The 14,062-nt window shown below is 41.8% G+C and overlaps 2 protein-coding genes across 2 annotated transcripts in view; one reads left to right on the plus strand and one right to left on the minus strand.

Annotated features, from left to right (window-relative positions):
• Positions 1-6,204, minus strand: part of GABRB3 (gamma-aminobutyric acid type A receptor subunit beta3) — a 200,441-nt gene extending 194,237 nt beyond the window's left edge. The window contains exon 1 of the mRNA XM_042041124.1: positions 5,638-6,204. Coding sequence (XP_041897058.1) covers positions 5,638-5,738 — 101 coding nt within the window. The 5' untranslated portion in view covers positions 5,739-6,204. The remainder of the gene's footprint in view (positions 1-5,637) is intronic.
• GABRA5 (gamma-aminobutyric acid type A receptor subunit alpha5) overlaps positions 1-14,062 on the plus strand; it is a 55,815-nt gene extending 41,753 nt beyond the window's left edge. The window contains exons 7-10 of the mRNA XM_042041144.1: positions 4,096-4,239; positions 9,967-10,119; positions 11,387-11,598; positions 12,525-14,062. Of these exons, the coding sequence (XP_041897078.1) occupies positions 4,096-4,239; positions 9,967-10,119; positions 11,387-11,598; positions 12,525-12,827 (812 nt within the window). The 3' untranslated portion in view covers positions 12,828-14,062. The remainder of the gene's footprint in view (positions 1-4,095; positions 4,240-9,966; positions 10,120-11,386; positions 11,599-12,524) is intronic.

Below are 14,062 nucleotides of genomic sequence, written 5' to 3' on the forward strand. Positions count from 1 at the left end.
AAGGAGATGACATATTTCCATATTTCCTTTTATTGGTAAACCTTTCTCATATCTCTAGACAACAAGACCTGAAGTTCTTCAGTGCTCCGGCAAGCATGGCTAGTAGACAATCTCCTGGAAGCTTTGCTTAAGTGAATGAGTGTTTTTACAAAATTTGGTATGACAGTGAATAATACCATCTCTCCATTAGTACTTCTACCCCAATAGCAGAATAACATCATTCTAGACTACACCCACAGTTCCAGCTTTCAATATGACTATGCCTAATTATACTGCAGGGGTCATCAGCCGCAGAGCTGGAGCTTCTGGTTGTCAAGTTTGGGATAACTGGAGTTGCAGGCTTCTGTGAAGAGATGGCACAAGGTTTGCAGTAGGAAGACAGCTACCTGTTAAAAGTACACAGGCTTATCCCTCTGGAGGTTTATCTAGATGACCAGAAAAGAGATGGTCAGCTCCCACACCAAAGTGCATGGGGTGGCTTTTTCCTGTCAGAACGTGATATGTAGTAAGGAAAGGAGGCACAAAGTCAAAAATCTTATAATAGAGCTTCTTAAAACACCATCTTTTATTATATTTGCATGGAAGAGAGATGAGGATCATATCATATATGTGATCCATCACAACAGAATATATCTAGACTGGGGTAAATTCATGTTATTCCTAAGGTGACAGACTTCTCCTGAGGAGGTAAAATCACTGCAGGTTGCAATGGTTTGTGTTGGGCTCCACAGGAACACATCTGTTATCCTCTTGTGTCTTAACACTCTGGCTATAACCATCCTGCCCTTGCACAAGAATTTTTTTTAGATGGGCATCCCTTCTCCCATGGATACTCTATTCCTGGCCAAGCAGTGACACAGCTCTCTGTCTTGTAGCCTCACAACAGATCCTGTGAGAAGGGACCTACAGCCAAGAGTCTTCCTCCCATGCAGGGACTGGCCTCATGCTGTGCTCTTCTTGCCTGCCTGAGTGGTCTCTCTTCTCACCAGCTGACCTGGGATGGGCAGCTCCCTTCCCTGACATGGTTTCAAAAGAAAACAGCCTCGTGAAGTATTGCTTAGCCATACCTGTGAGATCTGGAGTTTTGGCACCTTGTGGCCTCTGTCTGAATTGCAGATATTTTACGAGAAGAGCTGCCGGACTTCTGCCGTGTAGGAGCCCCCAACCCTGTTCAAGTGCATGCGTTTTAGCACCCAGTTAAGGCTGCAATTCACAGCGGAGATGCTGAATTATTTTTGGACACCCCTCCCCTCAGGCCAGGCAGAGCAGAGAACCAAAGCGTCTGAACGCTTGTTAAGCCTTACAGGCCTAAGTTCCTGTGTGATTGCAATTTGAGTGAATTTGGTTACAGTACTCTCATTGGGAAGCATCTAGTCAGGATGAATTAATGTGTGTCATCATCACGAAACAAGGACAAACCCAATTATCCTTGTGTTTGGGATCGTTGCAGAGACAGGAAAGTTCTGAGTTGGGATGCAGCTAGATCATCCCAGAAAAAAAAAAAATCCAATGCTGTTATTTGGAGGGGTTTTTTTTTTTGTCAAATTCTCTGACAATCCCAAATCTACCTAAACAAATCCCACATTCCCTGGGGATCTCAGCACATGAACAATATGTACGAGAGAAGCATTTAAAAAAGGAGGGGTTTCTGTGTAATTTTTTAAAATGGACCCATCCTCTCCCACTTGTCTGCTCCAGATCTGGCTTTGAAATTATTTACAGCACGTTGTGAACTTGTAGTCATCTCAGAGATAACGAAGTATCTCAGCTTGAAAGGGAAGGTGAAGTTCCATTACTTTTTGTGATGCAAATATTTTGAAATAGGGAAGACATTCCTTCTTAGCCTTTCAAAGCAGATCATGACATGTAATTACAGTAATTTTACTGCAGAGCTACAAATACAAGCATAAGAAAGGCATGTGGGCAGTCCTGCATGGCTAACAAAGGATGAAAAATTTGTAGGTCCTCAGCTTCCAAACCCAGGACCAGCTACAGCCCTGGATACAGCAGCAACTGTCAGATACATGACAAAAAAAAGATTTCAAATTACCATTATCCTCCTAGTGACAGTAGTTCATTTTTTTTTTTTTCTCAGAAGTTATCCATTGTATAATTACCCAGTTAGAAAGTTCTGCCCTGTTCTCTGTCTGAACCTGCCTGGAACCATCTTTAAGGCAACTTTTGTGATTAGTCCAAGAGATTCACCCTGGTTTCAGATTCCTGTATGCAAGTATCTATACTCAGAGCTTGAGCTACGTCTCAGCTTTTTGTCAGTGAGCTGAATAAGCTGAGCTGGTAAAGTGTCAAATCACAACTTATTTTCCAGTCCCTGGAGATGCTTGTAACCTTCTTTTGAACTCTCCCCCTCTCTGTCCTCATTATTTCTGTGTGTTTTCTCAGATGTGGATGAATAGCCATACACAGTCAGAGCAAAGGTGTACCTAGCCCAGTGTCCTGCCTCCCATATATGACACAGTAACTTTAATAACAGTGCAAAGAAGGTGCTGCTTTCTTCCCTGCTACCTGGTCTAGCATTCAAGTGAAGTTCATCGTGCTACACATGTGTGCTCTTAGCCTGAACTGGGATCGTTTCCCATTTTCTGCTTGACATTCCTGGTTGTATAGATCCAGGGATCACCTTAGGATATTTCTTGCCCTTTCAGTGCCTCAGAAGCTCATGTTGACCCACTGCCTGTGACCCAATGCCTGTGAATTTTTTATAAGTCCTCCATGGAGCTGTACCTTTCCAAGACCACTCACTTGCTGTAGCAAACAAAACATGCAATCCGATGGAGCGAGTACATATCCTTCAGCCTAGCCTGCTGTCCTTGATTTTCAAGTCCTGATCTGGAAAGCCACCATATGTTGTCTCCTGAACTAGGATGTCAGGTTTTTTCCAGAAAGAAACATTCTGCACTCCCACCTTCCAAGTTAAAAAGTGCAGAAGGTGAGATATTAATATTTGACTTCACACCACTTTGAAGCCTACCTGCTTTTCACCTTCCATTTGGAGAGCAGGCCTTGCCTGCTTTCCAGAGATTTTAGTACAATGTACTCTAGCCTACTGTAACATGGTTGCAGGAATGTGACCTTTGCTTTCAATGATAGAGGAGTTCTAAAAAGTGTGAGAGCTACTTAAATAAAATATAATTAAATATCGAGTCGACTCCTGGGGTTTTTGAGACCATCTGCAGAGGCGGCTTAAAAACTAAACCCAGCATTGACTGTCTGTAAAAGAAAACTGAGGTTCTGTTATAACACTATCACCACTCTGGGTGTTAGGGCATTAAAGTTACAGCAGCATTATAGAGGAAGGAATGAGTTGGCAGTACTGCGACTACATTTAATTCCTAGGACTTCTAAATGAACATGAGAGAAATCACATACATATCTGCGGTTGTGCAGGTGTTTCCACAGCACCACCCATTTGCTCTGCTATGCACAAACACCTACCCTCTCCTTGCAGCTCCTTGCCCCATTCCTGCTCTCCTTCAGGCGTTCTCACCCCTGCATCCTGTGTCTGCTCTTCCGCATCACAGGCACAGGCAGACACATTCCAGCTTCCTTTATCCACATGCAAGGCCTGTGCCCTCATCCACACATACATATTCCAGTTAGTGCATACACACCAGACTCTGCACTTGCACATGGCATCACTTAGAATTTTATCCTGGAGACAGGACAAGACACAGAAGGTCCCTGTTGTCCTGGCATTCAAGGTGTCTGAGTCCTTTTGAGGGGGAACTTCAGCAAAATACCTTTTGCAGCTTGATGGGGTTTAGGAACCACTAGTGAGGTGAGTATAGGTCTGAGTTGCTCTTTCCCAAACTGAGTGGTTGTGATGGATTATATTTATACCTCCACTGTTCCAGCCTTTCACAAACCATCCCACACATCTCTTATATTAGAAGGCTTCAACCTAATGTTTTTTGAGCTGGGCATACGGGATCATGATTATATAATCTTTATTTGTTTTTCTCCATTCACTCTCACTCCTCCATTCTTCTCTCTCCCTGTCATTATCATTTAAGGATCCACTAAAATATTACACAGTGGTTTTTACTCCTTACTGTCTTCTTTCCCCTTTGTTGGCAGATGCTTATCCCAATTCTGAAGTGATCTATGTGTGGACTAATAGCACCACAACATCTGTGGTAGTGGCCGAAGATGGCTCACGACTTAACCAGTACCACCTGATGGGACAAACTGTGGGAACGGAAAACATCAGCACCAGTACAGGTAGGGGGAATATTCCCATCCCACGGTTGCTGATAGCTGGAGCAGGAGGGGAGATTCACAGGCTCTGGTTATTTTGCAATAAGGCTAGGGAAGCATCTGTGGGATGCGGAGTGCTAGGGAGATCCTGTGCAGGTTCAGGGCCACTTAGCAGAGGCATTTAAACACTGAGAGGGTTATGTGCTGGCTATGAGGTACATCGCACGACTGTGGCTGAAGATACATCCAAGTTCCTGCTATTTACAGGAGTGCCAGAGAAGCTGCACGCAGTTTCTTGGCGATCGCCCTTGCTGAGGCTGCCAGCGCTATTGCTGGCTTATTTCCCCGTGGGAGGAACCACCCTGGGAGGCGAACACCACCCACGCATTTGATCCGTTTCAATCATCGCTTTAAAATGATTGCTTGATGAAACCGCGTCGGGGGGAAGGGGATGGGGGGGCGAGGACGGGACTGTGGCATGGCGTGGCATGGCTCTGCAGCGTGTCCGGGGGACCACGTGGCCGGAGAGGAGGTGCAAACCCCGAGGATTCCCATTCCCTCTCGGGCTGCAAGCGGAGGCGCCAGATGTGGCAGCATTAGGGAGACAAAGAAGCTTTAATCCCAGGCCGGGCATCCACGTGAGCCATGCCCCCCTGCTTCTTAAGGCTCCCACGCAAGGGCAGCCCTGGGTGTGCATTGGTGGGGGGGGGACTCCCGGGGGGGTCGGGGCCAGGACAAGGGATCACGTGCACTCAGTAGGACGGGGGCTTAACCAGGTTACACAATGCACTCGGCTGGAGAGCATTACTGGCATCCAGCGAAGGGCGGGGGGAGAGGTGGAAATGAAGCAGCCTGCCATGAGGAAAAGGGGGATTTCCACTGCTGGTGGGTGCCAGGGGCTTGGGTTGGGGAAAGGGGCAGCCTGCAGCAACATGCCTGGGAGCAATTCCTGCAGTATATCCCAGCAGGGTCTGCTGGTGATATACTGTGTCCCCGGTGAAAAATGATGGGCAGAGTTGCAGAGGACAAAGTATAGATTAAATGAAGGACCTCTTACTATCTTTAGGAAATTTAGGAGACATGAAAACAGGTACATGTACACTTGCAGACAAAGTTAGTTGAACTGAAACATGAAGATGCATAAAGCTTTGTGCTCCAACTGGAAAATAAAGAGGGAACATCTGAGCTTGCCTTTTGTGCTCCAGAAAGGACGCAAAGGCTTGCCTTGGGCAGCCACTAAATTTGACTGCCATCTCCATCCTATAGACATTCACCTCCCTTGCCCATTTCAGAGACATAAAGCTGATGCTAAAGCAAAGGTTTGTAAAGTCAAGAGAAACATATAGACAGAGTGGTCACTTTTGCAGAAAAAGAACGAGTACACTGTCTCTCATTTAAGAGTAAAGGCACTTTTTTCCTTACCAGTTCACCATCATAGCCGCGTTGTTTTCTGCAATGAATGGCAGCTCCCCTCTCGCCTTCATTGTTGCCAAGAAAAAGATCCAAAGGATGTACTGGAGCATCTCCTACAACTTCGTCCTGCTCCTCAGAGCAAGAAAACCATCCAGCCCAGGCAGCGAGTGCTCCAGTGTGTCAGCTCCAGGCCACTTCCAGTTTGCCGCTTTGCCTGTGAAAGCTCCTTGTGCTTCTCAGCCCAAAGGAAACACTTCAGACAAATCCCAAAGTTTCTGCACAGTAAACACCTCCCTCACGTATTTAAGATTTATGCTAATAAATGCTGTGCTTCCAACGTCAAGATTTTATATTAATGTCCTGGGTTACATCTGGGCTGGCTGGATTCTGATTGCAGGGTGGATCACAAAGAGCAGGACACAGATTGTAACCAGGGATTAGCAAAATACAAAAATCCGATTTTGCACAGGGAAAGCATCAGTCAACGATGGATTTTCTGGACTTCATCAAGCTCGTAGGAGGCCAGTAATCAGCATTACTTACGAATGGCCATCGAAGGCATTTCGTCCTTCTATTGAATTGTTGAACGTGAAAAAGAAAAACCAAATAGCTATTGCATAATCCAAGTGCTTGGATCTTTTGTGCCTTGTATGACACACAAGTCAAACTATGCAGCCCTTGCAGCTGCATAGATGAAATGTTTGTGTATGTCATAGGTGATTTATGCTCTTCTTTCTAGCAGTTCGTTTTTTTTTAAATGGAAGTGCCAGACCTGTACCAGTTCCTTGGGACTCTTGATTTTGTAGGCAAGCTGCTGTTTGGCTGGTTTCTCAGAAAAAAATACCCTGGCATTCCTAATTCTGTAGCCAATCTTGAAATTTGGAACATTTTAGCCATGCCACAGAAAACAGCTCTGTCATGTGCCACCTGTTTGTTTTTTTGGCTGTTCGTTTTTTTGGGGTTTTTGGGTTTATTTGCGCTAACATCCCCTAGTGTTATTCACCTGAAAGAAAGACATTTGACTACTCATACTGCTTCCAACAGAACCAACATCTGTTATGTCCTGGTGGTAAAAGTATTGAAAACAATCAGATATGAGATTTGAGTCCAAGTGGATCTTGCTGCTTTCCACAAATGGTTGCCCAGTTCTGTTCCCCATACCCAGAATCTCTCATAGCTAACTTAGGATCTGCAGTGGCACAAAACAAAACATAAACCCACTCTTTTATATACTGCCAGCTGGAGCCTGAGCTCTGTAATATCCAAAGCCTAAATAATAAAAGAATCATTCAGCTCTTCATTTTGAACCAAATAATTCTGATTTTTTCTTGAGATGAATCTTTCCCCAGTATCACTATGAAAGGGAACATGCATTTTTTATGGGCCAGAATATTCTGGATGTCAGCATAGTTAGGGAGGTGGCATCACAGACATAATGTCAGGATCTTGCCAGAGCAGCCATTGATAGAACTGAGTCCAGATATATCCAGTAAACAAACAAGCCTGGGGGCTGGTCTAGCCTCTTTAAAGTACTCAATTGAATCTCAGCATAATGGCAATGGAATAATATGTGTAAGATCCTGGAAAATCTGTAAGCATGATGTCCAGAACTCCATCAACGAGATACCAAAAAATACTGTAGCAGCTTTTAAAGCATAAAAAGCCCCTTAAGAGCAGCAGCAGCACAGTAGCACAGCTCCATGAAGAAGTGCAGCCATTTCTGCTCTAGGGCTTTTCATTAGAAACTAGATTTGTTTTTGTTTACTAACAATAATTTGTTTTCTGCAGTGATGAGTGGACCCCATCAGGAACAGGATTCTCTTTTAAGTGCTACATTAACCTATAACAAAAATTAGCTCTTGCTCAAGAAAGCTCATGGTCTAAGGATAAACAGAGGCCTTACAGAAGTAAAAGGGAGCTTTGCTGTTCCAACAGAGCCAGTATCTTGTTCTATAAACAGCAGGCCAACTCAGGCAGCTTTTAGCTTTACTTTAAGCAGCAAGGCATTAAAAACCAAGCTGTGGGGTTTTCTTAAGCCCCAAGTCTCCTGGAGAAAGTATTCCTATTATAGGCATCTTTGAAAAGGACAGCATGGTAAATCAAAGAATATATTGTCTGGGAGAAGAGCAAGTACAAAATCATGGTGCTGTGATTATTTCAGTGGAGATAAGAGCTTTGATAAGTTAAAGAAAATGGTAAGCTAAAAATCAGCTGTGGAGGGCCATCAGAATGTAGGCATTCACTTTCTGTATTTTAAAAATGAAAAAAAAGAGGGTCCTGTTGCTCTTCCGAAGCTATGTAGATTCTTTTTTTTATGCCAGCTTTCAGAGCATACTGTCAAAATCAATAATGCACATTGTCACTCTGTAGAGAGCAGGGAAACTGTGACTCGAACACATCCCAGTGCAGTAGCAACTGAGAAACAGATTACAGGCAGGCAGACCCTGCTGCTCCTGTCATATTTTATGGGTAATCCACAAACTAAATACTCCTAAATAAAGAGCAAGGGGGGTTCCTCCTGAGACCACTGCATATTCGGCCTGGTTCAAAATTGCACCAAATAGAAGGGAATTAGGCTTTGCTTTGCAGGGGTTTTCTCCCCAGTTTCACATCATTCCACATCACTCAGGGAACCGTTTCACCAGAAAATCAGACTCCAGAGAAGGACATAAAGATTTGGGCAGGATGTCAGTTAAAGTATTTCCGTGTTATTTCACGTTCTGTCTAATATCCTCAGCATGAGCAAGGTCTGTAAACTTGATGCAGAATAGCAGAGCTCCTGTAGCATAGTATATCAGTGCAGCTATACCTGCAAAACCCCATTCACTGTAAACCTGTTCCCTGCTAATTAGCCATATTGTCGCTTAGAAGTAATCTGCCAAATCTAATAGCTTAGTAATGCTGGCCACAGCTCAACTCAGGCTGTTCACTTAAGGCAGAATCAGTCTGTTAGGTATTTTCCTTTTGAAAGAGACTAACAGTCAAGTCTTGCAACAGAGATTATAGCTACAGTTGTTTTATTCTTGGAGGACAACATATATTTCAAAACAGGCATTACTCTGATTCATCAGTACCCAACTGAACGATGCATGCTTTTAAATTACTTTGATATCAGTGAAGAACTGTTAGGGCTTGAAGGGAGGATTGTTTTTTATTCTTACATTTTATTTTTACTGTTATTTTTCCTAGGCAAATAGTAGCATGCTTTTAGCTAGCAAGATTTTGGATTTGGGAGCAGTTACCATCATGAATAGCCTTCAGTAACAACTACCTGATTTTCTAGAAACACTCTGAAAGAACCAGGGAGCAGTTACCACCAGGAATAGCCCTCAGTAACAACTATATGGTTTTCCAGGAACAATCTGAAAGAACTGGCTGAAGTTTGATTTTTTCTGAAACATTAGGGAAGGTGACAGCTGGTCTGTAGATTTTTGAGTGCATTTTTTTAGGCTTTTATTGAAATTCAGAGAAGCTGATAAAAGGCATATTAAGGCAATGCTGTGAATTTGACATATGAAAACAAAATGGAATTTAGCACTGCTGTGGCAGGTTTTAGGGAGTGCTACATTCAGGCAGTACAATATTCATTGCACAGGTGAACAAGACAGGACACAATATCTGTCCAGAAACAGATAATCTTTCTAAGGGCTAAAGTGTTCCAAATTCTAGGAACACTGAATGCACTAGAGGGATTTTTTTTTTTCCTGGTGCAGCAATCTGAAGAGTTTGGGTACTCAGATCAGGACGACATCCCAGGATCCATGTGCAAAGTGGCAGTTCTTGCAGAAGATGCTGGGACTGCCAATCCCTGAAGTGTGGAGCAGAAGGAGCGTATGGACACATTTTCATTCTTGAAAACTGATGGCTTGGCCATAACAGTTTCCCTAATGAGGTTAAATCCTGCTGCTAAATCAGGTTTCTAAGAGTCGAGGGCCTTAATTGTTACTACACTACGAGAGTTTGAATTGTTACTATGCTACGAGAGTTTGTAGGACTGAGTCAAAACCAGACAGTGTTGAGGCAGTGCCAGCACACCAGATTTTTTAAGCCTGTGAACATCACAACATTCCAGGTGCATAGGAGGACTGCAGCTTTTCAGTGTAATAGAAATAATAGTCATTGTCTTCTGCTTTGGAGACTGGATGTGAAGACTATGAGGATCTAGCAGCATCTCTGTCTCAAGTCTTGGTTTTTCACAGTGAAAAAATCCAGACATTTTTCATGCAATTAAGAATGGCTGAGTGGTATCCTCAAATGGGGGTTGGAGCTGGCCTCTTTCAGTCCCTAAATCAGTAAGCCTTCCTTATTTTACTCACATGCACATTCTTCTTCTTCTAGGTGAATATACTATTATGACAGCCCATTTTCATCTGAAAAGAAAAATTGGTTATTTTGTCATCCAAACGTACCTTCCTTGCATTATGACTGTGATCTTATCGCAAGTATCATTTTGGCTAAACAGAGAATCTGTCCCTGCTAGAACTGTCTTTGGTGAGTATCCCACTTTCTCCTAGAACACAGGTAGGATCTTTGTGGCTTGTGAAAGTGATTTGCTGTTACAAAACCACAGTTCACTACTGTTTATTTCTGCTTGAGATGTTGTAAATGTTTTCTCATTCTCTTCCGGTTTAAACTCAAAACAAATTTAAAAGCCCTGTCTGGGCTGTTTTTGTAAAGTTATGATAGAAATTGGTCGATCAGTTATGTGAAAGTTAGGGACAGAAGAAAGAAGAATCAAATTGGTGTGATTTGTGTTGGGTTTTTTCCACTTGGATGGATACTGGATGGTTTAGAAAAGATATATGGATTATCATATTTAATATATACCCTAGCTAAGCATTTGAAGCAGATATCACTTCAATACATTTTGTTTATCTTCATTGTAGGATGTTTATCTGGGAAAACCATGTAGAGGTTAATTAGTGACAGTTATCTCTACTACCGTAAAACAAATTAATATGACTTTGCATTTAGAAAATGTATATTTACTGAAGAAACTGTTACGGAAAAAACCTTTAGGGTGTCATTAAATTACTTGATTTATCACTAGAAGATTGCAGAAAATAAGCACTTTCTTAAGTGAAGGTTGATGAAATACAAAATTTTTACTAGATAAAAACAAGGGGAGTGGGAACAGTTTACTAAGTAAAACTTTGTTCAGCTATTTTAAAGGAGTCACTCTTCTGTACAAGCCTCCTGAAGTCAGTTGGCAGCTTTGTTCAAAAATCAGCTCAGCAAGCTGTATGGGGAGAATACAGGTAGTAGCATCACTTTGCTGACTTCGCTGACACTAGGTTTACAAAGCTGTAACTGAGAGTTAAGTTTTTTGCTCTTGGGGAAATCTTTCTACAGATGAAAGCAGGGGCTGTTTTGTCATTTACTGTCATACGGGAAAGGAGGAGCTACAGTCAAGGAAACCAGTAACAGTCAGCAATTTCATACATGCAATCTCTGTATAAGAAAACAAAATATGTAATCCCACTTCACTCTAACAGTTATAAACCCTGGGCTTATGTTACCCTAAAAATACTTATTTAAATACACTACATCTAGAACTAACCAGAACTCCATAGAATAAAACATCTGAGGATGAAGGCTTTCATTTTTTCTTTCTCTGTCAAACTGTGGTATGCAAACACTGATTGATTTCATGCGGCCTTCTTAGGTATCCTCCTGAATTGGGACCTGCTCATAACTCATTTGGGATCTCATAAGGGTTAGCAAACTGATCTCTGACTCTTATTTTTTTTCTTTGCAGGAGTAACAACAGTCCTCACCATGACCACCTTAAGTATCAGTGCCCGTAACTCTTTGCCAAAAGTGGCCTATGCTACTGCAATGGACTGGTTTATAGCTGTTTGCTATGCCTTTGTATTTTCTGCATTGATTGAATTTGCAACAGTCAACTATTTCACCAAGAGGAGTTGGGCATGGGATGGCAAAAAAGCCCAGGAAGCTGCGAAAATCAAGGTGTTTAATTTATGTTTTTTAAATACCAAAAATAAAAAGTAGGTATTCAGCATAGTTGAAATAACTGAATGGTCAATTTTCAGCTTCTTTGTGAGAAAGGTATTTAATTACCTCGTGACATACTTTTACCTTCCTGTAGAGAAACATTTTCAAGGAAATATGGTGCCTTCTCTTCACGGAGATAAACTACCAGTCTCTATCATCCATATGAAGAGGACTGTTTACAGAAGCACATTGGGCATTGAGTACATGGGGCATGGGATTTCAGTGATTAGACTTCTGATAATAGCGGACATACGCTATGAAACTTATCTCTGCAGAGCCCTCCCTGTGTGCTCTCCTAAATAAATAACAAAGCTCACACTGAGCTCCATGAGTCGGGGTCCCACCACAGTGAAAAAAGGAACCAAAGACTGGTTCTGTGAAAACAAAAACCTGTGAGTTTCATGCTGAAATGAACTTTTGGGATAGGACTGACTCTTAGTAAACCATCTCCTAGAGAGCTCATTCCCACAGGCATCCCAAAAGCGCCTTATAAAGAGGGCAAGCTGGCAGGGGCAATGAGCCCTTCCCCACACTCTTTGCAGCAGCTGGGGAAATGAGGTTCACATCTTGTCAGCTGTCTGTGGGGCAGCAACCTCTGCAGATGCAAGACCACATCTCACTGACAAAAGCTGCTAATGCACATGCCAGGTGGGATGTGGGTCCAGCCAGTGAATCTCAGCTTTCTCCATCAGGGAAGGTCTCACCTGAGTAAGGGCTACAAAATCAAGGCAGAAACATCTGTTTGATAGACAAAGTCAGAATAGCCAACAGGCATTTACTAGCATGCTTGATTATGGTGCTCAGCTTTCTGTGTCAGTAACTTGAGAATGTGTTTCCACTTTCTGTTCTTGTGGTATAACATTTTTTTCTTTACACTGCAGAAAAAAGAGCGCAACTTGCTGGGAAATAAGCCAACTAATACCTACAGCACTGGGAAGATGACTCCTGCACCAAACATGCCAAAGGACTCAGCCCCATCTGTCATCTCAAACACTACATCTGCTCCAGTGAAGCCTGCAGAAGAAAAGCCTGCTGAAAGCAAAAAGACTTATAACAGCATCAGTAAGATTGACAAAATGTCCCGGATAATTTTTCCAGTGCTGTTTGGAACTTTTAACTTAGTTTACTGGGCCACATATTTGAATAGGGAGCCTGTTATTAAAGGTGCCAATTCTCCAAAATAAACTGAAGTACTCTGGAGCCACATGTGAGCCATACTTACAAAGCAGATGCTACCAAGGAAAATTTGAGATCCAGATGACTTTCTACGTTTGGGCAATATTCTTCAGGAAATTTTTTGCATGTTTAATAATATGTACAAATAATATTGCCTTGATTGTTTCTACATGTAACCTCAGATGTTTTGGAGACGATTATATTACTTACAGCAACGGATCTTTATAAAAGATCAGAAGACATTGAACATGGCTTCTTTGCTGCTGAGTATCTTGCATTGATAGTTTACAAATAAAATAAGTTATATTTTTTAACTGTTCAAGTGTACTACATATCGTGGTTTTTATACTTCAGATGTACAGTCATACAAATATGGGCTTAACCTATATTTTACAGAAGAGCTCCACTATTGTCATCTGATAAGTTACTGAGTAACGCCAGTTGTAAATGTGCCAAGTTATTAAGTGTAGGGCTATGTTTGAGAACCTTTACTAGTTACAGGTAGTGCATTATTCCACAGACAAAACTGCTCAGCCCAATTTTCATTGGAAGTTTAATACAATGCAGTAAATCCTAATGGCACTATGATGATTTTCACTGCTTGAGACTCTAGCTTGCAGCAAAATAACATAGGGAGCAGGATGCTACTTGTGTAAATAAAGATGATGGAATCTTGCCCTTAAATGAAAATACAAAGTTTGTTTGGATTTTGCATTCCAAGGAATTCTCTCTAATGATTTTCAGTATTTATTCCAAAACTTAAGAATTATATTGCATGAAATTAACATAGATTAGGAACATACTTGTGCAAATAAAACTTCTAAGAACAGCAGTAGACATTTTAATCAGAGTAAAGTAAATTATGTTTGGACATTTTTCCAAGAAGAAGACTGTGTTATATTAGCAGAGATTAACAGAAAAGAATTACAGTAATTCTGCAATAATTATTACTTGTTTCCCACTGCAAAAACCAATCAGCCAACACTAGGAAGTGTGATCAGAAAAAAAAGATGTGCTTCACTACAGCAAGGTGTTTCAGAGACAATATTGGCAGAAAGGTCTTTGTACTGTCCATCAGAAACTTTTCTATAAAACTCCTTGCTGCTGACAATGTGTTTTGCTTTCACAATGAATGAAAAAACGCAAGTCTGAGTTTTCAGCTCTTTCTTCCTTGGCATCCTTTAATTGTTCCAGAAGCTTTTGTAATTAAATCTTAATGTTTAAATAAAAAATGCATATAACA

The sequence above is a fragment of the Corvus kubaryi genome, unplaced genomic scaffold (genome assembly GCF_017639235.1).
Source record: "Corvus kubaryi isolate FWS band 111438036 unplaced genomic scaffold, C.kubaryi_AGA036_p1.0 133, whole genome shotgun sequence".
NCBI lineage: Eukaryota > Metazoa > Chordata > Aves > Passeriformes > Corvidae > Corvus > Corvus kubaryi.